General features: G+C 41.9%; 1 protein-coding gene across 2 annotated transcripts in view; it reads left to right on the forward strand.

Moving 5' to 3' along the window:
- The window catches only part of GRIA4 (glutamate ionotropic receptor AMPA type subunit 4), a 398,973-nt gene that overhangs the window by 346,453 nt on the left and 28,039 nt on the right, over window positions 1–24,481 (forward strand). For both annotated transcript variants that reach the window (XM_047071078.1, XM_047071079.1), the window contains exons 11-13: window positions 3,946–4,316; window positions 6,847–7,045; window positions 13,314–13,561. In XM_047071078.1, coding sequence (XP_046927034.1) covers window positions 3,946–4,316; window positions 6,847–7,045; window positions 13,314–13,561 — 818 coding nt within the window. The remainder of the gene's footprint in view (window positions 1–3,945; window positions 4,317–6,846; window positions 7,046–13,313; window positions 13,562–24,481) is intronic.

Here is a 24,481-nt window from a genome sequence, read left to right on the forward strand (position 1 = left end):
AGTCATGGATGGCGTAACAAGCTTAGGTTTCTTTCTAGAGCATTTGTTACTTCTCTCTTCCGCGGAGCCCCTACCCACTGGGCAACCCAGGCTCACCCCTTTGCGAGGGCTCTGACCATACGGTTCAAGTAGCAAAAATGAGCGATATTTAGAGAGTAGCATAGGTAACGAAAAGTTGTATCCGTGGTACACACCACAGTAACGGAAAGTCCCAAGGTCAAGCAGGTGTCAAAGAGAAAGAGAAGATAACCTAGTGGTTATCAGTTCTCATCATGTTCACTCATCAGTTAATCCTCCAGGGTTTAAATTGTCTCTTCTCTGCCACTTGAGCTTTTCCCAAAAGGAATCTTCTCCCATGTGTCTCGTACACTTTCTGTGGAGTCAGTATGCATCCAGGTGTCTGGAAAGTCTGCACTTGCCTCTGAGTTATTTTACTTTCTTACTGCGAACACGTACAACAGACGTCCAGGTTCCGGGGCCCGGGGTGAAACACCCATTCTGTCCTAGCTACCAAAGCTCCTTAGACAAGCAAAAGGATTCACCTTGAACCCGTTGTTGTTGTTGTTGTTGTTGTTGTTGTTGTCATGTTCTCTGCACACTTTGTGATGGACTTGTCAGGAATAAGTGTCCTGTGGAGCACTCATGTGCGGCCTCAGTGCACCACCAGGAGGTGGCCCCAAGCGCAGATCTCCCCGCTCCTGGCAGGTGCTCTCCCCCTGTGGCAACCTGTGCGCCCAGCGAGTCCATTCCGTGGTCCTCTGTGGCCCTTCTGCTGGGTCCTGCCAGACTCGTGTGCATGGAGTTGAATCCACGGGAATGTTCTTCCAGGCATATTCCATGGCCGGCCGGCACCAGGATTACCTGTGCTGTGTGGTGACATGCCAGTTCATGAGCCTTGTCCCAGAGACCCTAGAAAACCCCGGTATCATGCAGCGCTTGCAGGAGACCCTTTGCCTACTTCCTTCCGGGAATCGCCGAAAGGTTATGGACCATCTCCAGGGGTAGCAGACAAAGCCCAGGTCTGTCTCCTCTGTTCACTATCCTCTTGCAGACGTCACAAGTACCCTCATCGGACATCCCAGGTCTGGCCTCCCTCACATCTACTTTCACATGCAGGAGGGCCCCCTTGTTTCTCTCCGTGTTGCTTTCCTTTTGTAGAGTTAACTCATTCAGGGTCACTTGCATAAGTAAAACATTTCGTAAGAACGTTACGCAGAACGAGTTACACGAGTGGTGTTTCAGATCGGTGTAAGGATGTCGTGGCCACATATTCCTGTTGCAACAGCAGAACAGCCACTTAAAAAACTAACGATTTTGTAGGATGTCATCAGGTATGCTACCAAATAGAGCTTAGAGGAATTGTGGGGGCAAGACTAAAACACGTATGATGGACACTGATCATACGATATGAGAAGAATTATACTCAAAATGTTTATTTTGAGAGAGAGAGAGAAAGTCTGAGTAGGGGAGGGGCAGAGAGAGAGAGAGAGAGAGATCTAACAAGACTCTCAACGCAGGGCTTGGACTCAGAAACCAGGAGATCATGACCTGAGCTTAAATCAAGAGTCAGATGTTGAACCGACTGAGCCTCGCGGGGATCCCCTGATATGACAAGAATTTTTCTAAGCATGAAACCAAAGGCTAAAGACACAAAAAGATACTTTTATGGGCTACAAAAAATTTAATACATATATTGCAATGAAGTACCTTGATCTAAATTATATAATGAAAACAGATGCTGAGTAGGGAGAATATTTGCAACATATGTGGAAAATAAAAGTTAATATTTTGAATATATTTGAAAGTGCTTACAAATTAGTAAAAAATGAATTCACCGTATGGAAAATACAGGCAGATTATAACAGGTTATGATATTTAAAAAGCCAATGTAGCTATTTGTTTTACAAAAATAAACTGAATACAAAGAGATCTAATTTTCTATAGAGCAAATTGACAAAGATAAATGAGAATAAAGACACACATGGGCTGTCCACCATCCATAGCTGCAGAAGCTGTCACACAATGTTGGTGACAGTAGAAATTTGCATGGTCTTCCTGGAGAAAAGTTGCACAAAATACATCATGACCGTTACAAAGAAGGGTGCCATTTAGACCAGCAAGCCCACTTCTCGAAATCCATCTTAAACAATTAAGGTATCTTCTAGGGTTTTTCTTCAAAGATGTTCACATAATTCATCAAAGTTTTAAGCCGTGTAAACCTGGAAACAGTACAAACAACTCTTAAAATAATAAGTAGATTGAGTAAATTTTGTTATTTTCATATGATAAAATACTAGCAGTCATTAACTAATTTTTAATATGTAAGATAAAATGAAAAGCGTTCATCCTTTCCTTCTGAGTAAAAGAATCATAAAATAGTGTTTTATGGGGCACCTGGGTGGCTCAGTCGGTTACGTTCCGATTTCAGCTCAGGTCATGATCTAAAGGTTAGTGAGTTCAAGCCCCGCATCAGGCTCTGTGCTGACGGCTCAGAGCCTGGAGCCTGCTTCAGATTCTTTGTGTCTGTCTGTCTGTCTCTCTCTCTCAAAAATAAATATTAAATTTTTTTTTAAAAAACAAAGTGTTTTATATTACCCCATTGTAAAATAAGAAAAATATTCTTCATCAAACCATGTCTAGCAGGGCATATATTAAGAAAAAAATAAGACTAGGTAAGAGTGGAGGTAACTTTCCTTAATTTGGGGATTCTGTGTTTAGATACTAATTTTCCTATGGCTAGTTTATATATCACTTGTATAATGAGAGTTATACAAGTAATAAGATTGCAGAAATAAACACCTCCCAGTAGTGAATCTGACTTCTGTGTGTGTGGGCGTTTATGACGGAAGCTAAGTTCGTTCCCCTAGAAGGCACTGCTGGTGAACCCTCACTCGCCCAGCCGGCAGCATCATGACTGCAGTGCAGTGCCCACCGCAGCCCTCCAGATGCCCCCGTATCAAGCTGCTGGCCGTCGGGTGAACCAGCGACCTGAGAGTATACGGGAGTGAGGCAGCCTCTGTGTAAGAGCGCAAGTGCTTGAGCAACGTCCCAGATTCCACTTTAATGCCAAATATTTTCCTTTCCAAACGAACAATCAGATACTCTTTGTTTTCACAGTGTAGATCATGTAACATCTTACAGTTTTCTCATGACACTTTATTTCATCAGCTTGAGAGATGGCATGATTTACAAGGAAACACAAGCCCCAATCCCAGAACTGCCATGACGTGTAGAATTCACCTGAGTCCCAGTTCCATCGTCTAGAAAACAGTGATAAGCCGGATTACCATGAATGTTAAATGAGATGCCCTTTAAATATTTAGTTCGATGTCAGGTACATAATCCCTCAATAAGTGCTCACTAGTATTTTATTCATTTTTGTAATGGATAATCACAGTAATACAGCGAGGCAAACAGGAAAGTGTCCTCATTGTAGAGATATGGAAAACGGGCTCAGAAAAATCGCTCAGAACAAAAATGGAAGCTGGTGTCTTAACGATCATAATATCTGAGAATTGAATCCACTGTTTTCCAAAAGCTGTGTTAGAAATTGGAAGTAGAAAAAAATCACCGTATGGGCATAGTAAGAAATAAATGCCAATTTCCAGATTTTTGTGTGCGCACTGGATTGGAAAATGTCATCAAACAACGGGTTTCTTCTTTCCCACAAACACAGACAGTATGATAGGTTTGTTACAACTGGAAAGGGATAAAAAAAAGAAAGACTGTTTGAAATTTGCAATTCATAATATTAAGGCATGGCCAAGTAATGAGTCCGTGGCACCATTCCAAAGGAAACAGAAAAGGCTGCAACGTAGCAACTCTGGCCAAGAAATTCAGCCATAAGGAAAGGCAATTAGGGCTCCCCCTCTGCCCCAGCCCACATCCTTAAAGCTTCACAAGATGCATTAACCTATGTGTTTTCATGTGTCTTTTCTCTTTTAGAAAGCAGAGATTGCTATCGCCCCTCTGACAATCACTTTGGTCCGAGAGGAGGTCATTGACTTCTCTAAGCCCTTCATGAGTTTGGGCATATCTATCATGATCAAAAAGCCTCAGAAATCCAAACCAGGAGTGTTTTCCTTCTTGGATCCTCTGGCCTATGAGATTTGGATGTGCATAGTCTTTGCCTACATTGGTGTCAGCGTGGTCTTATTCCTAGTTAGCAGGTTCAGTCCGTACGAGTGGCACACAGAAGAGCCGGAGGATGGAAAGGAAGGACCCAGCGACCAGCCTCCCAATGAGTTTGGCATCTTTAACAGCCTCTGGTTTTCCCTGGGTGCCTTCATGCAGCAAGGATGTGACATTTCACCCAGGTGAGTCTGAAAACCTCAGTTCCTCACCGATTCCCCAGTAATCCTTCGTGTCGTGCAGAACATCTCTATCCAGGTTCTTGTCCCGGAAGCAGAGCTTTACTTGAAACATACAAAAAAACTTGCAGTTCCCAAATTAATCTAAGTATATTCATGGCCAATTTCTCCAACTTAGCGCCAAATGTGGAAACCTCATAAAGATGAAATTTCCCGATGGAAAAGTAACATGCTACCCGTGAGAACCCTCAAAAAGCACTGCGGTATTATCTCCTTCACTGGTTTGACAGATGGAGACAAAAATCTCAACTGTAAGAACAGGAATTCATTTCCATTTTGTCTCCTTTTCAAAATCAAATGTCTTTGTTACTATGGCTGTTGTTCACTTTTTTTTTTTAATTAATTTCGAACTTGATTTACATCCCATGCACCTTACAGGAGATTTCTGCCACATAGTTACCGAAAACCTGAGTCAGGATGGTGGGTAGCAGGTATACATTGTTCTATCTAACAATACAAGCCGTGGGCAGAGTTCAGCTATGTGCTGTGTTAGTTTAATAGAGATGTTTTTCAATATCTCTGGATTCATGCCTCACTTCCTTTGGATGCCACTAAGACATTTTCAGTTATGTTTGCCAAAAATGCAGCTAATCTCCCGTTACAAGAAAAATACCAAATTTCTCCTGTAGGAAAAAAAAAACAGCAGAAAGTCGGAGAAGCTAAGAATTGAATTTAAATAGTGACTTATATCATCATCGCAAATATACAGATTTTTTTTTTAAGAAATGTATGCTTTCTCGGGGCGCCTGGGTGGCGCAGTCGGTTAAGCGTCCGACTTCAGCCAGGTCACGATCTCGCGGTCCGTGAGTTCGAGACCCGCGTCAGGCTCTGGGCTGATGGCTCGGAGCCTGGAGCCTGTTTCCGATTCTGTGTCTCCCTCTCTCTCTGCCCCTCCCCCGTTCATGCTCTGTCTCTCTCTGTCCCAAAAATAAATAAACGTTGAAAAAAAAATTTTAAAAGAAAGGGGCGCCTGGGTGGCGCAGTCGGTTAAGCGTCCGACTTCAGCCAGGTCACGATCTCGCGGTCCGGGAGTTCGAGCCCCGCGTCGGGCTCTGGGCTGATGGCTCAGAGCCTGGAGCCTGTTTCCGATTCTGTGTCTCCCTCTCTCTCTGCCCCTCCCCCGTTCATGCTCTGTCTCTCTCTGTCCCAAAAATAAATAAACGTTGAAAACAAAAATTTTTAAAAAAAGAAATGTATGCTTTCTCAAAAGGAGACATTTTAGCCACAAGTCACTTGATGTTCCTTAAGACCCAGGAAAACTATAAATGTGTTTAAATTCCACTGACATATGCATCTGAGTCAATAACTCTGAATTAATGGAATGAAAAGAAAGCAAAGTAAATCAAGTAATGGATTTGAAAACCAGGATGAAGCAAATGCCAAATTAAAACCAACAAGTGCGACTAATACAATACTGATAAAAAAGGGAGAATTTTAAGGCTAGAAATGTCATGGAAAATATGAAAATTTGTTTCTTACTTTACAAAATTGTTTAAAGACAATTTGTCCCAGGAATTTTAAATAGTTTGATGGTCCCACTGAGTGATATCAATTATGAAAATGACCTGGATTTTTAATTCATTCCATCCCCGCTTTTCCTCTGCATCCACATCACCCACACATCTCTGATAGCAGGGAAAGGGTGAGGAGAGAACTTTTTTTCTGGAAGGTTAGCGTCGGTTTTTAATGCCATCCTGCTGTCCCTTGACAGGTCACACGCTCAGGTCTCATGTTGGCAGTGGCAGAGGGAACATTTTTACACCGGAAAGTGAAGATGCGTTAGGACATAGCCCATCCTCCACTCAGATCAGTAACGCTCACAAATGAAATTATCAGAAAGGAAATCTCAAACTAACAAAATAGCCCTCGACTGCAGTCCCTCTGAGACCAGTCTGAGGCATCATCTGGCCCAGCCAATGGCAGGTGCCACTTTGGCACATGCCCCACCCACCCTGGCTGGGCTCTGACTGAAGGTAATCACAGGTTCTGTCATAAGGGTATTGATCAGATTGTGTCAAATCTAAGACCTCTCCCAGTGTTAAGACGTATTGCTATTTTAAGTACCATGGAGAGAGAAATAATGCTGCCCATTAAAGCACATGACTGTGTTTTATCTCCTGGCCTGTAGGCTGCATCCTAATTCCAGAGATGCTAAAATGTAAAGGGAGGAGGGTATCACTGGATTTAAGTGCATGTTCCTTTTCTGTACCTGAAGGAAATGCATTAAGTCCCATGTTTCTGTTGACTAAACAGTAAAAAGGAAACGTTTTCCATCTTGCCAGTGGCATTTCTAAATTCACTATGCCATGAAGGGCATCAGATTGTACTGAAGGCTAGAATCATTCTTGAGTAGACAGAAAATGAAACAATATTTGCGGTTGTTGCTTTCAACGTACATTGGGAATCGATGGTATTTCTTTTATTTCTCTATGTTGGTTAGAGAAAGGAAAATGTGCATTATCTTCTCCATGTTCAGATCCCTCTCAGGTCGGATTGTTGGAGGTGTCTGGTGGTTCTTCACGCTCATCATTATATCATCTTATACCGCTAACCTCGCTGCTTTCCTGACGGTAGAGCGAATGGTCTCCCCCATAGAAAGTGCGGAAGACCTGGCCAAACAAACAGAAATTGCCTATGGAACATTGGATTCAGGGTCAACAAAAGAATTCTTCAGAGTAAGTTAAGGGAAACACCAACGGTGAAATGTTCGTAATTTTGAAGCTCAGGCCATTTTTGCCAACAGTCATTCTATGGGCTGTAGCCATGGTAGGTTTTACACATACAGTAGTAACTGCTCCGTTTAATGCCAATACTCCTACTTGGATTTTACAATCACTTTAATTTGCAAAATCTAATTGACTTATTCACATGACAAGAAAGACTCAAGGAAAAGTGACAACAAAAAGGTAATTAAAACAACTTTATAATGTAACTTATCCAAAGGATTCCAGTGTTGGTAATGCTATGATGATACTGCATCTGGGAAGATTGAATTTATGTGTGTTTTGGGGGTAAGAGCGTAAAAATGAACGTAAGATTTGTTGGTTTTTTTTAGAGAATAAATTTAACGTGCTACATTTGAAACCCTTAACTGCAGGTTATACTCCCTTCTATGAGGTATATATAGTCTATAATCTATTCTGTAACAGTGGATTTCAAAGCAATATATTTGCTCCCTCACAAGATAATGGTAAGAGAACTGTTATGTTCCTGGACACCTTTGTAGGGCTTTGTATGTGCTGACTTCTCTGCTTTGTGGATAAAATTGTTCACACTGCTAGAAATTTACATATGGCTATGATCCCTTTTGTTTTCCCTCAGGATGGCAGGTATTTGGGAGTTTTTGTTTCTGTCTTTCAGTTGTTTGTTCCATTAGGAGGATGAATTTTTGATCGGTGAAACTCTTTTACTCTGCTTCTGCTTAATCCAGAGATACATACTTGGTAATGTCTGGTCAGAGATAAGGATTCATTTTGTGATTTCAGAACCAAATCATTAAAAGGTAGTCAGAGTGACATTTTCTCAAGTGTTTACCAAAGTAATAATGAGGACTTTTATGTGTACTTTCAGTTGGTTAGTGACAGATACTTAGTAATTCAGAAGACAAGACAGATTTCCCTATTTTTTAAGGTTTTGTGTAAAAATAACGATCGCCCTTTAAAGGAAGTTCACGCTTACGTGTATAGGACATGAAAGTTTGCATTGTCATTTTAAATGTATATGCTTATCATTTTCCCACTCAGCCTGAAAGTTAAAAACAACAAAATGCCCTAATCCTTAAGCTGGCCTTAAGTTTCATGTGCTTGGAGTTTAGTAAGAGATTTCTCTTTTTGTACAAAGATCTGATTGTGTTACCCTTATAAACTACAGATGTTTACATAATACTAAATTAAGAACAAACCACACAAAAATTCTGCCAGACGCATCACTGGGCATTGTTTAAAAAAGAAACCAGGCAAAAAAAAAAAAAGAGGTTAGAGTGGGAGAGAGCCAAAGCATAAGAGACTCTTAAAAACTGAGAACAAACTGAGGGTTGATGGGGGGGTGGGGGAGAGAGGAAAGTGTGTGATGGGCATTGAGGAGGGCACCTGTTGGGATGAGCACTGGGTGTTGTATGGAAACCAATTTGACAATAAATTTCATATATTGAGAAAAAAAAAAAAAGAAACCAGGCTGTGAGCAGTGTCTTCGTCAACAATTTGGAACATTGCCAATAGATATAATGAAAAATTAATGGTAATGAGAGTATTTGCAGATTTTTCTAAAACTATAAATAATAGTCATAGCAATAGATTTTATTAACAGTATTCTATGGATACATTTAACTAAGCAAATTTTTAAAATTTACTGAGTACATCCCAGTCTTTAAAAGTTACTGATAGAAACATACTGCTCTAACACATTTTAGCATAATTTCAGTACCTTGCCGGAAATCTCTAAGTTTGTAACTGCTTCCGTCCAAAAGTAAGTAGGTAAAATTCAGTGACTGTGCCCAGAAACCATTACGTGCATGTATCAAAATAGAATACAAGTTTGTGCTATCACTTGCATTTTACTGGAAAAAGGTGACTGATTTTCATGGAAATCAGGCAAATATTTGCAGGTTCATCATCCTGCCTTGAGTGATAAAGGAAGAAAGGTCATGTTGATTCCCTGAAAAAAAATTTCATAAATAACTCCCTGTGAAGCTCTCGAGCATCAAGCACCCTGAAAATGTTTATTTTTAATCTTTAGGGATTTTTTTTAAAGTGTCCCAAATTCTAAAAACTGGTGAGGTAGATAAGAGAGTATGTTGATAAGAAATACAGGACTAAGGGAAGCTGTTTGCTGGCTTTACAGAGCCTTTCACACAGGCTGTGCAATCACCGTGCCCCGTTTCCTTTCTCTCCCACCCCACTTCAATTTCAAAATGGAAAGATTTTCTTACAAGTGTAGGTATTTATTGTTGCCTGAACCCTAATGGGACAAGAAAGCCCATTCCCTGACCGCACACTTTCAGGAATGCATAAACTCGGGTTCTCTGATAAAAATCGAATTCATTTCCTACCCTGTGCTCTCCCCCCTCTCCCACGGATGATGACCTGGTTTAAATAAACCATTTTGTGTGACGGGTTGAGGAAACAGAATGTGAAGGGTATTTTTGCCCTTGTCGAAAATGTTTCCTCGCGGGAACACAGTAATGGTACATCTCTCAGCCCCACTGAACTGCCTCGGGCAGTGACCTGTACTCAGGGCTTCAAAAAATGTTGCAGTTAAAATCAACTGGAGAAAGAATTAGGCCATGGGGGAAAATTACATCTGAATTCACCTGTTGCCTTGGGCGTGCCTCATTGTGAAACTTGGTATGTTTCGTGTTCTGTGCTCCCAGTTCAGCATAAACACAGAGGCGTTTAAAGAGAGTTCCTATTTGTCACTTACCGACAGCCTTCTCTGTAGGTACTGAGACATTATTATACACCTGATTTGCACATGCTGCTTTTTTATTTCAACGCAGATTTTACACTGCGGCTGTTTCAGCCATTGGGGAAACCACGAATGCGTAAATGGGGTGGATTACTCTCTCAGGGGTTATAAGATTATCAAATCTTGTGAACATCAGCCATGCTGCATAAGCGACTAGAAGCGGGAAATAATTCACCTGACAACAATGTACATATGAAGTATAATGCGTGACGTGTACATATTTTCTCTTAAAAAAACAGGAATGGCAGAATACTTCATTTTTGAGAAATTAAAAGCACAGCATAGTTTTAAAACTCCAAGAATGATTTCAAGTAATAAAATAGTGCTTTAAATAAGTAAGCCTCCTATTCATGGAGTTTCACAATAAGCAAATAAATCTGAGATTATTTTTCTAATCTCAAAGAATGACTTTTATATTATCTTTGCTTCTTACCTTGAGCCTAGTCACTCCCCAAACCTAATCTTTAAGAAGATGTGACAGTTGAAGATTTTAGGGACTTAAAATCCCATTATCACTGCATTCATGAGTTTGCTGGGTCTGCAGAAATTTCCCTTTTAACCTGTCTCATCAAATGTATAAAGGTTTGCTTACCCTCACTCCTTAGCAGACACCTCTTGCGGTCACAGATAAGGCACAGGGATATTATTTCCGTCTTTCCCTTCTTGAATGTCCCCCCCCCACCACCCCCTTCACCATGTGAACATGATCTTATCTATGCCACGCGCCTTTAACTCTGAATCAGAATTCCTAAACATTCACAGAGTGACAGTGTAATTTTTTTTTCCCCCAAAAGAGTTCCTTTCATTATTTGTCTAATTTCCCACCGGGCTGCTGTACGTTTACAACTTCTGTTATACATAAGGCCTGCTAAGTTTGGCGCAACTACATTTGGATTCCTCTTTCTTCTGGATTTTAAAGGAATTAATTTACCTTCCTTTGCACTTCAGGTGTATGTAATTCAATGTATTTAAACAAATGCAGCAGTAATTTTCCTCACGTGAATATTGTACAAATGGACTTCTAAAAAATATCAGTGGCCTAAAGATACTTTATTCTTTTAAAAAGGAATCATTTGTTTTACTATTTCATTGCACTCTGTAATTGTCTTCCTCATTGTCAAGCCCTGGAAATACTCTTTTTCCACTCTGCTGTGTTAGTTTTGTTTAGCGGTTCTGATCCCTTCGAGTAAGATGCCAGACACTGACTGGAAAATTGCCAAGTAACCACCCGAACTCTCATGTTCTTAAAAGATTTCAGAACGCTTTTCAATGAAAACGATACCCAGGTTTTATTTCTTTTGTTTTCAACGTAGTATCCATGAAGTATAAATGTATGTGGACCTCTGTACCTTTTTCGGTGACACGCACAAGTCGACGTATTTTTTAGGGTGATTATACGCCTAAAACATGTCATTTGCCAACATTTCTTCCAGTTGAAATTATCAGAATGAATGCTTAAGGACTTCTGTATCCGGTGATCCAAACAGTTTAGGATTTTCAGAGATCAGAACTCATAAAGTGGAAGAGTTAGCTGTCTGGAAGACAGCTCTGTTATCGAAGACAGAATGAAGGGGGCCAAGCAGCATGGCCTCCTTAGTGGATCCCGAGGTTGAGGGTTCTGAGTCCAGATCTGCCCCTGGCCTGGAGCCACAGACAATATTTGCCGTTCCATTTAGTGTCGGCGTGCAGTTTCCTCATGTGTGGCTTTCTATAGGCGCAAGCAACCCGACGTTACCTGAACACACACACGCCCCCCACAAGCTCTATGCCACTGAGATATGTTTAAGTGTTAATAACGTAAACACACTCCATGGGATAATACAGGATGTCCCTTCTCCATCTTGATATTTATCCCCATTTGAATACACATTGGCATAAAGTATCTGTTTTTTATAGTGTTCCAGTATGCACATCTCTTACTGTTACATAGCATACTGAGTACTCCATTCCCATCTTCTGAAACCAAAATGTTAAATCCAACTTTTATCAACATCTTTCTCTGTCGACCTGAATCATTTGATTTTTGCCCCAAAGACGTGTCTTCTTAAGTTTGCTCTTCAGGGTATTTGTTGATAATTGGGAATCTGTCATTTTTCGGATCCTATATTCTGATAGACAAAGGAAGGTCAATGTAAAATGAATATAGATGGTACTCAGGATTTGCTCTCAAATGAAGAGACTTAAGTCTGAATGAGGTCTCCATTAATTTTTATTTGGATCCAGATACAAAAGGTCAACACCTTGTTATTGGGCAAACACTCGTACCAGAAAACAAATCTGGTGCATCTGAGCATCAGTGTATTATCAAACATCAAACACGAGGCAGGCTTCTCTGACTCATTAAATATATCCCTCCGGGATATTGGAGTTCATTTGGAAACATTTTTGCATTTGAAACGTCTGTATGGATACAAGATCTAATATGAATACAGATACCAGCACAAGGATCTAGATAAATTAAGTAGTGGGAGTTACTCAGATGGAGCCCAAATGGACAAAAATAAATTTCTTGGCTGAAGTCAGGGTATTAGAAAGACTAACTCTCTAAAATATTTAATAGGAAAACAGGAATCACTTTCTTTGTTTTTCAGGTTTTCTGACTTTTTACTTGAAAATAATTTTTTTATTCTTTATTTTTGGAAGTGTAGTTGACATACAACATTACAGTAGTTTCAGGTATACATCACTCAGTGCTCATCATGACAACTGCACTTGACATCTGTCACCATACGTTACTGGACAGTTACTATATTCCCTACAGTGTACTTTGCATCTCCATGACGTTTCTAACTCGAAGCGTGTACCTGCAGAGAGAGAAGGAATCACTTCTAAGTTTAATGTATGTGCTACTTGGAGATTTTATTAGAAAAAGTCTAAAAACATTGGGTGGACCTAGAGTTTGCCCCTTGTGCTGAGGTCGTTTGGTTTGTGCCCCTCTTCCTGTGCCCCTCTGCCACTGACTTGGCCCGGACCGCTCTTCCTATTCGACTTAGAATGCTTCACGTGTACAACTCTGAAGCACGAGAGAAGACAAAAATGGCACAGCATAGTAACACCCCTCGTTTGCTACAATTCAAGTGCCGGATTAAAAGGAGTTTTACAGAGCTGACCTCAAGTCTAATCTGGCCCTTTTCCCGTTTACCATGAATGTGATAGAACTCTCGTTATGGCATTCTACATTTAAAAATAAAAATAATAGTACTTTGCTCTTTAAGCGCTTGAGGAGGGTAATTGTTTATGACAGGCAGGCCCGCTCCTTCAGGTATGGCTTCTACATGTCTGCCATTTCAGTGATTTCCTAAAATAGTTGGAACAGGCAGTTTCCTCGCTGGAGGGCAAAATGCTAGCAAGGCGAGACTGGACTGACGGGACAAGGGAAAAAAAGGTACTTAACAAGGCTTTCTCCGTATGTGGGTTCGGTCGATATTAACATGGTGTTCCCTTCTTTCCTGTATTTAATTTTATTTTAATTTCCTCCAGAGATCAAAAATAGCAGTGTACGAAAAGATGTGGACCTACATGCGATCGGCAGAGCCGTCCGTGTTCACGAGGACTACAGCTGAGGGAGTGGCTCGTGTCCGCAAATCCAAGGGCAAATTTGCGTTCCTCCTGGAGTCCACTATGAACGAGTACATTGAGCAGCGAAAGCCGTGTGACACGATGAAAGTGGGAGGAAATCTGGATTCGAAAGGCTATGGAGTAGCGACGCCCAAGGGTTCCTCATTAAGGTGGGTGGGATAGTATAACAATAGAACATGTGTTGTTATAGTATTCCACCTTCCCTGATGTCCCCGACAGACGTGTTTGGTTTTGTGTGTGAACGTGGCATGTCCGTCCGTTTTCTTTTCCTCCATTTCATACGTTTTGATCAACAGTCAGGTAATTTTTTTTTTTAATTTTGGAATAATTAATCACAGTTGACATGTATATCTTTTAAGGCCATATAAAAACCAAACTGGTTGAACACTAGCTGCTTCCAGTGGGCCGAAAACGTGGGTAGCCGCACTTCTGTGTCTCATCAACTCTGTCTGGTCACTAAAATCTGCGCTCTCATGTTGTCAGTTAACAATTCTACATTTTCTCATTATTTTTCCGCACTCTGCCTGCCCTCTAGTTTCTGAGTAAGAGAAAACCAACCTTTTCCTAACAAACCACTTTTTTTTTCTTCTCCATTTCAGTGTTTCGTTTTTCACGGCATCATTATATTTCAGATCCCCGTGAGGTTGTATGGGTGCTAACTCTGTAACCGCATCTGTTTATAGATGCAGTCGCTATCGGCCAGAAAGCTGGGCTCTGACTCTATGGTGCTTACTCCAGTCACACTCTCGCCCGTTGCAAAGGGAGTGTGGCCTAAGTAAGATCCGTAAAATCAGACCTGACGACAATGTAGAATTGCTCACACAGAGACCCCTGCAGTGTGAGTCATGAGCAAAGCATCACACATGTGGATTAATACCGTCATCATTGTGGTATTAATCCACATGTGTTAAAGATGAGACTTTCATTCTGAAGGAAATGTTGGTAAAACCTGCCCTTTTTACCCTTTTGGTCCTGGACATAGAGGATTCACATGTTTATGCCCAGGAGGCAGAATTTCCTCTTTTCCTTAAGCAATTAAAGGCTGCTGTTGAATCGTTGGGGCTAGAGCAAAGCCGGAGTCAGAAATGACAACTGACAAATTACTCTGGTCTCAGTGCTGCTTAGGAGAGATTCGTACAAAGCACAGATTCAAGAAGAAGTCAGAATCTTTGCTAAAGGACTTAACCACGAACCTGGTGTTGAAAAATGATGTCTCTGGTAAGCCCTTGAAACGTGAAAATAATGAGAACTGAGCCCAGTAGGAATGAAAACAATATAAAAATTACATGATTGTTTTCATTGGTTTGACAAGGGAACTGCAGCGTGCTTTGGATGTGTGTCTTGGGAGGGGTGGGTGGGGGTAACACAGATAGAGGAAACAAATGCTAGTCCTGGGAAGGTTGTATTAAACCAGTATTTTGTGTTTGCAAGCAACACCGTGATAACTAGTGAGGGCTTTCATGGTATGTCCAAAGGGACAGTTTTCAAAGGAGAGAGAACAGAAATTAGCCAGTCGAGTCCAGTTTGGGTGTGGACTCTGGCCATTGTGAAGTCAGGCTCATTTGAACATCCCTCCCGCCCGCATGAAACTGGAGAAATGTTTAGGGAGAAAGCCAAACAAATAAATTACCCACGATCAGACTCTCCCCCAAAATATTTCAACCACTCAGAAACCTAACCTGGCTTCAGGGTATTCGGTCTTGGAGGGTATATTTTGCATGATGCGGTGTAAAAATCTGTGATGGCAGGGAAGCCGCGTAGCAAAGAAATCGCTCCTGAAAGAAGTACCAGCTCTCAAAGCAGTAACATAAGTAATGTAAGAGAAATAGACGGGGAGACGGCAGCGGTGGTTGATACATACGTCAGTGTTCAGACCACTGATCACATTCACCGGATGTCGCTTTTTCTTAATTAATTCTCTGTGGGTGTAGCTGCCTTGTCCTCTGTCTTGTGTCTGCTGATAAAGTCAAGTTCCAAGGACTGCATTTGGCCCTCAGATACGGGTGCGCCTGACTCCCATTGATGGCAAGAGAGAGACCCCCCTTAAATGTGCCACTTTGTCAAATCCACACTACGGGGATTGTGTGGGGACGAGCTCAAGGCCTTCGTCTGTCTGGAACTGTATAATCATCAGCTATTGGCTTCCCCCGCCTTTTCCTGTCCTTCCCTGGATCTTGTTAATGAGTCAATTGTTAGACCCCACTTCCTGGATGGAGAGTTTCTTTATGCACTTTGTTTTATCTGCGCCACAATTTCCTGAGCAAGCTGGCCCCTGCGTGCCAAAACCACAGGCATTCTGTCCTGTCTTGGCGAATACTGGAAGGGCACTGAGGGCTAACCAGCATGCACCTTACCCCTCACCTCCTCACTGCCCCACTCCCAGCCCTGCTACACGGGAACGGTGGGGAGAGGGGTTACGGGGCGGTGGGGGGGGGGGAGGTGTCATTAGGCTTACATTATCATTCTTATTCCATTAGGATCCTTGTGTTTGAACAGAGGCAAACTAATAAAGCGATGGACTGATAGTCCCCCTCTGTATGAATGATTTAGTTTGTAGAATCAAATCCAAAAGAATTTGAATTTATCACAGCAAGATCCAGAAGGCACACCTGTATCAAAAGTGTCTTTGAAACCTTTCTGCCTTATTTGTTTTCCGATAGGTTCTATTTTTTTTTTTTTTAAGTGTTTAGGTTAATACTTCTGGATACAGTGAGACTTGTCTGTTTCATTGTCATTAGTTACAAGTTTCACAAACTCTGCTGTTGTGGTTCATAGGGCAACATGAGACTTTATGAACAGGAAAACTAGTCTTGTGTGTCAGAATGCAGACAAACGGCTAACGATCTTATGTCGGGAGTCTCACATTTCCAAACCTGGCTGTTTGGTCCCAATGCTTCAGAATAAATGTCACAGAAAAGAGGAAGAGTATCGTATAGAATCATGATGGAAAGCCAGGGCTTGGGTCTTTAGACTTTAAAACAAATGCAGTCAGGATCCTTACAGAGACCGCTTCTGTCTGGGATAGAAAATATTTCAGCAGGGATGACCAGCACCCGTCTTTACACTAGAGAATAACACCCGCAGGTTCCTCTTTGTTCAAAGAGACTGTATGCCAGACTCTGTTTGCTGGGTTTACAGATAGCTTTCAGTGACAGAAGGCCAGTAGCTATGCTCAGAGGTTGTTGGGCTTATTGGACGTTGACATAGATTCATTGAGTTTTAGGTCCTAGGAGGATGCTAGGGCTACTGATGCTGTTGAATGTGGCATCTGTGGGTCCTGCTATAATAAAAGGAAGCAATTACAGCAAATAAACTAGAAATACTGACCAGCGGAAGAACTTAAATCTCCCTGGCATAGTTACTTGTTTTCCAAAGTCATCTTCTAAAGAAGACTTTGAGTTCTCATTGTGAGAGAAGAGGACAAAACCTCCTGTCGTATCTTACCAACCCCGTCTAATCCCCACACCCTGATACTTGTCTTGAGTCTTCTTTTCACGTGAACAGTGCTACTTTTACTACTGTCCACATCCTGGTCTTCCTTCTCATTCCCTCTCCAGTACCTTTCACAACCAGAAACAATTGCAAAGTCCTTCCTCTGGCTGGGAAATGTTTCAAGGTTGTCTTAAAAGACATGCTGTAGACAGCACTGCAGTGAAATCTGTAGTTTAAAAAAAATTTTTTTAACGGTTATTTATTTTTGGGACAGAGAGAGACAGAGCATGAACAGGGGAGGGGCAGAGAGAGAGGGAGACACAGAACCAGAAGCAGGCTCTAGGCTCTGAGCCGTCAGCCCAGGGCCCGACGCGGGGCTCGAACTCACGGACCGCGAGATCGTGACCTGAGCCGAAGTCGGATGCTCAACCGACTGAGCCACCCAGGCGCCCCGAAATCTGTAGTTTAGATAAAAGGGGCACTGTGTTTACCTTGACTTTACCGTCAATACAATCAGCTTTGCCCTACAGTAGATACCTGCCATCCTGCAGTTATTTATTGCATAGTAAAGTTACATACTTTGCTACCAAAATACTGTCTTTTCTATTATGTCTATATTACACCAGTTGCTATACTCTTGACTTTACTGTGCAATAAGCAGAACTGATCGATGTTGTTTAGAGCAAATAATAACTTAGTTAATGCAGATGTACTGGCTGCTAAATAGCTGTCAGATGAGAATACCCCTTCTAAAGATACACGTGGTATCTAGTGTCTCTAGGGAGCATAGCAATGGATCACATCTGAAGACTGTCCCTGGCCAAGTATATAAGAAGTTGCATACTTGACCCTAATGTTTGAAGCCAAGTTAAAAACAAAAAACAACAAAACGAGTCTCCTATCTTTTATTATTCAGCAGTGACAATTGTCATTCAAATTCTGCCTTCTCTAAAAATGTTGGCAAGACTGTGTCTAAAATAAGACAAATGCTCTGTCACCCCCCCACCCCGCGCGCGTGCACGCGCGCACACCCACACACACACACACACACACACAAATGATGTTTTGAAAGAAAACTGTTCCAAAAGAACTTGATCAGTAACTGAAATCTTGACGAACAGAAGGCTCGGTTGGATTTGCTGACGTCCACTTGCAGGAACCCATGACAACAGGGGCGAAACCTTTGAAACGGAGCACACGGTGCTTAGTTTACAACAGGCGCTCAGGGCCCCAGAGCAATGGCGTGGCCAGAGGGAAAGTGCTCAGAATGGGAATCAGAGCAACACATCTTTCACTGGACTTTTTCTTTCAGTATTTAACGCCATCCCCAGCCTCACAGGACATTTGGCCCAAGTCTAGTTCTATGTCAGGGTCGGCAGAGTTCTGTGTAGGCCAAATCGTTCCTTCCACTTCAAAGGATTCTTTAGGGCCGATGTATTAAACTTAATATTCAAATCCATGTGTGAGAAAACATATTATCCCTAAGGAACTACTTCCTTATGGAGGATTGATGATACGTGTTTATTCATCCATTCAAGTCTATGTAGAAGGTTTAGAAACAAAGGGTTTGCTGCATGTTGTGCGTGAAAATAAAGCTGATGTCTGTTTTTGGTGTTAGTAACAAGTCAACCATTAGTACTTAATGTGGGCATTAGAAAAACTTAAAAGTACAGAAAGTTAAAGCTGAGAGCTAGTATGCCTAGGCAGTGCTTGGCCTCAAGTGAATAAACGTTTCACGTGTTTTCCAGAAATGAGTTGCAGCAGATTGATACACAGTTTTGTTTTATTTTTTTAATTTTAACTTTTTTGGAAGGAGATGTTTTTGTTTATGAATAGCCTTCATTTCTCTTGGTGCCATATGAAAAGAGGCTATAGGTAGCTTAGTTTTGGATATCCCACCATGATTGGGAACATAGTCTGTTGGACTAGGGATTAGAACACACACACACACACACACACACACACACACACACGAGTACACAGATCCCCTGGTCGTGATCTTCTTAATCACTTACCCAGTTGGCTACCAGAGATGCTGGTGTTTATTGAGGGGACCAAGTATTTTGCCCTCACCAACTAAGATGCGCATGGTCAATGTATCAATGCTGCATGCCTCCATGCCGGGGGAAATAATCCCCTTTAGAATCCGTAGGCCCGTCCTCCCTTCCCTTCTAGGTGGTGAGTCCTGAAGGAAAACAGAAAACTTTCCACTGCCCTTTGAAATTCTACACTTTTCATTCTTGCCTACGATTAAAAGATGCTTCAAATTATAGCTGCCCATGAAGAAGAAAAAAAAATGTTGCATTTGTCTGCATTTCTTGAAGATTCAGCAGGCATTATACATGGTTTCCATTCTTCCCACTGTGAAAAGCGGCCCATGCTAATGATTTGCCTACGTGTATTTGCCAGTTCAGTCAACAGATGGTCACTGGGTTCCAACTGAGAATTTGCCAGCTGGTGTTCAGCCTTGTGACTGCAGTAGGTAGAAGCACATTGCAAGGTTTCTAAACTCAGTGTTTTGCTGTGCACTCTCACTCACCATTACACTCAGAAGCCGGACTTGAATCACTTGCCTCAGAAACTGGGTAAGTGGTGGCCATTTTAGTTTCTAGCACTTCAAAGAGGATGCAAGTTGACGAGATAAAAATGCCATAAAAGAGGTTCAACAGCTCAAGCCTTCACGGCCTGATCTGAGGAGAGACCTAAGACTGGACATCAATTCTGACAGTTCCAGGGAAAGCCAGAATTTCCAAACTGTCGTTCATTAGTCCCACACAATTGCCTTATGAGCAAATTCTGTAAAGGTAGAGAGTCTGCAGAAAGGATGCCTGTTTCCCATACAATTCACATTGTGGTAACATGCAGTTAATGTGAGTGCCGAGCCCGTGGCCAGCCAGGTCGGGCAGCCTCAACCTACAGGTTTGACTGTGCTTAGGAGACACAACGTGGCGCCTGAGACCAGGGTTCGTGATCTGATGTGTAATAAACGTGCGGTAGATGAACCTACCCTTACGCTAGTAGCGTATTGAAGTGTTTTCCTCTTGGTGGGTGTCTCGTAGCCAGACAGGTTCCACATTATGTCATCTTGATGCAGAGCAGCTCCCAGAAACAATGGCAGCGCTAAGGACTCGGGTTAAAAGGGGGACACACAGCACCAGGAAGAAGTGCCTGAGGGCTCTGCGTGTTTGGACGCCCTGTTCTGCGGCCCTGGCTGGAAGCCCACGTGTGGGTTCTCCAGAGCCAAAGCTAAAAACACCAGGTCTGGAGAAAAGACACATCCCCTGGGGACATTGGCAGTGCCAAGATCTAGAACGAGGCCCAACCAAGATACCTAAATAAGGAGGTAAAGGCCACGTAGTCAAAGCAAAGAATTGAAAACAAGTCCAACACAGAAGGTTTGGGGATAGGAGGTAGGGATGGAAGGAAAATCTGTGGAACCAGGAATTCTGGAGCTGGGAAGAGAGCGAGGGCAGCAGCTGCGAGCGTACCTGGATGGGCTGCTGGTGTTTTTATATTGAATCACACGTGTTGGTGTGGTCCAGTGCATGGACTTGCCCACACTGCAAGTCTCGGCCACAGGACACATGCCCTGTGTGACACTTGTCTCTGCCGTGCGTCCTGCAGCTTCTGCCCCACGCTACACAGCTACTCTTTGGCCCTGTCTATGCTCAGTTATCAAAGACAAGGTATCAGATTACTGTTCTTCCCTAGAAGACCTCAGGCTGTAGGACCACGAGTTGTCTAGATGGTAAATGCCCTTGACGTTTACGGAGTAGGAGCAGTTCTCAGAACAGCACCAAGATCAAGTGGTAGGGTTGCTTTATTATTATTGTTGTTGTTGTTTTTGCTTTCAGTGCACTGTTTGTGTAGGATTCTCTTCTCCAGACTTAACCTTCCTACAGGAAAGGATACAAGGAGGTCCAGCACAAGCTGCTGCAGAGGAAGGAGCCATTAAAGTTCTCAGAGAGACCACAACTCCTTGTACTCGGAGAGGGGAGAAGCATTATAGCGATGCTGTGGTACATTCCTCCCCTTACTGTCCCAAGTCCCTCGTACCTGAGGGCGTGGAGGTGGGCGGGGGGTGGGGGGGACTGTGGAAGAGAGGGAAGAGGGGCTCTTTATGCTTGCAGTGATTAGACATGTAAAGAACATTTTAGACGTGCCCATGTGCACACACACACACACACACACACACACAGGACCTTGGAGGGAGAATGGCAATCAGATTTACCATAAAACCCCACAATATCTCTAATAAACTAAAAATAGATCTCACTTTATTGTGGAGATGTAATGTACTCCTAGATGCAGAGTTCTATACAAAGCTGTTTTAATGCAGTTTTATACTAATGATAAACACCCACTTAGTACATCTTAAGTAAATAATGGCTTTCCGTAAAAATGAAAACGTACCCATAGCATATGGGAAAGCAGCCATCCGCAAGTTTAGACATTATTGTCTTCCTTTTGTCTCTAAAGATAGTATCAGCCAAGATGCGGTGGGTTTACAATTCATACTTAAGAAAGGGGGATATAAAATAGCTTGGCCATGATTTGGAATGAACTGGAAAATAGTAAAGACCTTGGTTTAAAATTATGTTCTGTTTTAACTTAGCTAGGAATAAGAAACTGTGGCTCATTTATTTTAACGTTTGTCCCCCTCACCTAATTCAGTCCTGCACTCTTGCTTTCAGAATGAAATAACATACATTTGAGATAACTTTGCTACAAACACCACACACATCTGGCAACATCTGAATAGAAAATGACTCTGCAAACCACCTAGCCCTGGCCCCAAGCCTTCTCTGGAACAGCACTGTATTCGTGATGAGAATATTTTGTAAATAATAATAGTACTGACAGAAGTTAGAAATACTGTCTATGTATTGTTAATCCTCCTTAATATTAGAAAAATCTTTTTCATGGTTGAAAGTAGTTTATTTTAAATGGATAGATTCCATACGCTCTGAAAACCTTAAAAAATCATTGTTTGGACCCATCCACAGAATGAGATATACTTTCTTTTTTTAATTTTTTTTTATTTTTTTAAGTTTATTTATTTTGAGAGAGAGACAGAGAGAGTGAGCAGGGGAGGGGAAGAGGGAGAGAGCAACAGAGAAATCCCAAGCAGGCTCCATGCTGTGAGCACATAGCCCGATGAAGGACTTGAACCTACAGACCGTGAGATCAGGGCCTGAGCTGAAACCAAAAGTCAGACGCCTAACCGACTGAGCCACCCAGGTGCCCCGATAAACTTTCAAAAACCTTATGAAATTATTTCAGTATGTTCTTTTAGTATCACACAACTCAACAATGAAAAAAGTTAAAGGCATAAAAATAATCCTAAGTGTCAATTCTGCCTTTCAAAGTTTATAATACCAGGATGTGAGAGAAATATATCATTTTAAATACCACCAACCATGCAGAGTCATATCACATGTTGAAATAAACTAGACTTTCTGTAGCTTACTTTTTTTTCTGGGGTACTCAGTGAAGAAACTGACACACACATAATTTTTCACAGAAATGTTATTCACTGTGTTTTCTCTACGTGTTCAGTCTTTGGGACTTAGCCAAAATAAGAATTAAGTTGGAGTCAGTTAAACCAATGTGACACAAACAGCTCTCTACTTTCAAAGAAAATAGGGGCATATGGACCCCTCTCCATTGTCACTTCACCATACAGAAGATTGCATAGACGGTCAAGAACTACCCATAAGGCCTCTGCTCTTACAGAATTCAGGTTGTGGCCTCTTTGAGGCTGACAGATATGCAGCTTCTGAACGTACTTCTTAAAATGGCAACATGCCAGAATCCTATTCGTAACTAAGAGAAGCCCTCATCAGATACCCAGCCCCGATTCTCCTGTCTTTTCAGGCATTTGCAGCTAAGACCACAATATTTCACAAAGGCATTATCAGCAAGTATGACTGCTCTACATGGCTAGCGCCTTTAGCATGCAAAGTAAATTTTTTTCAAAAAGGCACGAGAAATAGAAAATGTAGAATGAAACCAAGTGTCCAGAGCCCTAAGTCAGCACCCTAATCTTTTAGCTTCTGTTTGAGGCTAGCCGGAGGTCAACAGAAGTCAACGGATCCAGCAAGAGCTGGCCTCAGTGGTCTCCCAGGGTAAAAAGCAAAGGGTGAAGGCTTCAAAAAAAAAAGTTGCTTTCTATTAAAAGATCTAGCAATGATAGTATCATTTAAGGCAAAGACTCAGTTAATACACCATCTAATTAATGTTCTTTTTAGTTTGTTCACTTTTAAGCGCTGACGTTCAAGTTTGGCTTAATGACGGAACTCTCAACATTACCAAGCAGGATGTTTCTTAAGTGAGACAATAATAGTTACAGTGCAGCACGAGAGCTTTCAAAGCGCTTTATTTCACTTGCTCCTTCTCACCCTCTTATGATGTCATTCTGTTCCATGGGAAGACTCTGTAAATTGGGAGACGTTAAGTGACTTGCCCACTGTCCCACAGCTGCAATTAGAACTGAGCTCTTCTGACTCTCTCCAGTGCTCTTACAGGGAAAAGAACAAAAGAGAACTTTTTAACATAAATACAGTTTACGCTGAAAACTTGCTCAGCAGTTTCTGTGATTCTTCCGTGTTTCGGTTTCAACAGCATCCATAATCTCAAGGCGTATTGAGAATACCCACAAAGAGCTCAAGAAACCATTTAACTTATATCAAGAACTAAACAAACGCTGGTTCAGTGGAAATCATTGCACAGAGGTAGATTTCAGGTCAACCAGGATCTCACAACAATTAAAACTGGTCCAAAGATGGGAGGAAATTGGCTAAGATCCCGAAGTCGCTCAAGTCAAAGAGCTTCTCACGTCTCTGAGGGACTGTGCTGGGACATCTGAGTCCCCTTCCCAGCTTGAGAGTCTGAGAATCTGTGTCACGCAGTGGACTATCTTTAGCAGAAAAACCGGCGAATCCCCTTACACCTGTTTGAAGTTGCAGACACTTAATAAGACTGGGGAGAAATTCATTCCCAGAACCTCAATAGAATCTCATCTGGTTTGGGGATCAAATAAGTCACTTCTTTGATAAACAGCTGCTTCTGTAGCGTTCTGTCTACACTGTGAATAGAAAGGTATTTAGGGAAAGCACTTCTCCTTAAGAAGCACAGAGCTAGAGATAGACACAGGTCCTGTCTGTCTCTATATACAGACTTTTAAAATTATATACTGACGTCAAACTTTTGGCAAGGTACAAATCTGACAAAATTCACTGGATTATGAAAGGGGGAATAAAACAGCAAAAGTGAGACACATGTAGCTTGGATTTTTTTTTTTTTTTTTTTTTTTTAGAACAAAACGTGTGCTTCCATATCTAGATATGATGAAAACTGACCCAGGTAACATGGTATCCCACGGTGTTTTAATATGTAGTACTTGAGAGGGTGCTTTCTAACGGCACCCTAATAACACCAACAAGGTCAATGGTACTTAATTTCCTTTTGGCCTCATCACAAGTAGCCATCAGTTTATTCTGAAGCATGAAGGCTGCACAACCAGTGGAACTTTATCCAATCCATGCAGTGTCCCCAGAGTTGTTCTTACTCAGAAATTTTCACATCATTTCAGAATCTAAAGATATGTCCTTCCAATGTCATTTAGGTGACTTCCA

The sequence above is a fragment of the Lynx rufus genome, unplaced genomic scaffold (assembly GCF_022079265.1).
Source record: "Lynx rufus isolate CCGP_SWC_20201006 ecotype Redwood Valley unplaced genomic scaffold, mLynRuf1.p SCAF_9, whole genome shotgun sequence".
NCBI lineage: Eukaryota > Metazoa > Chordata > Mammalia > Carnivora > Felidae > Lynx > Lynx rufus.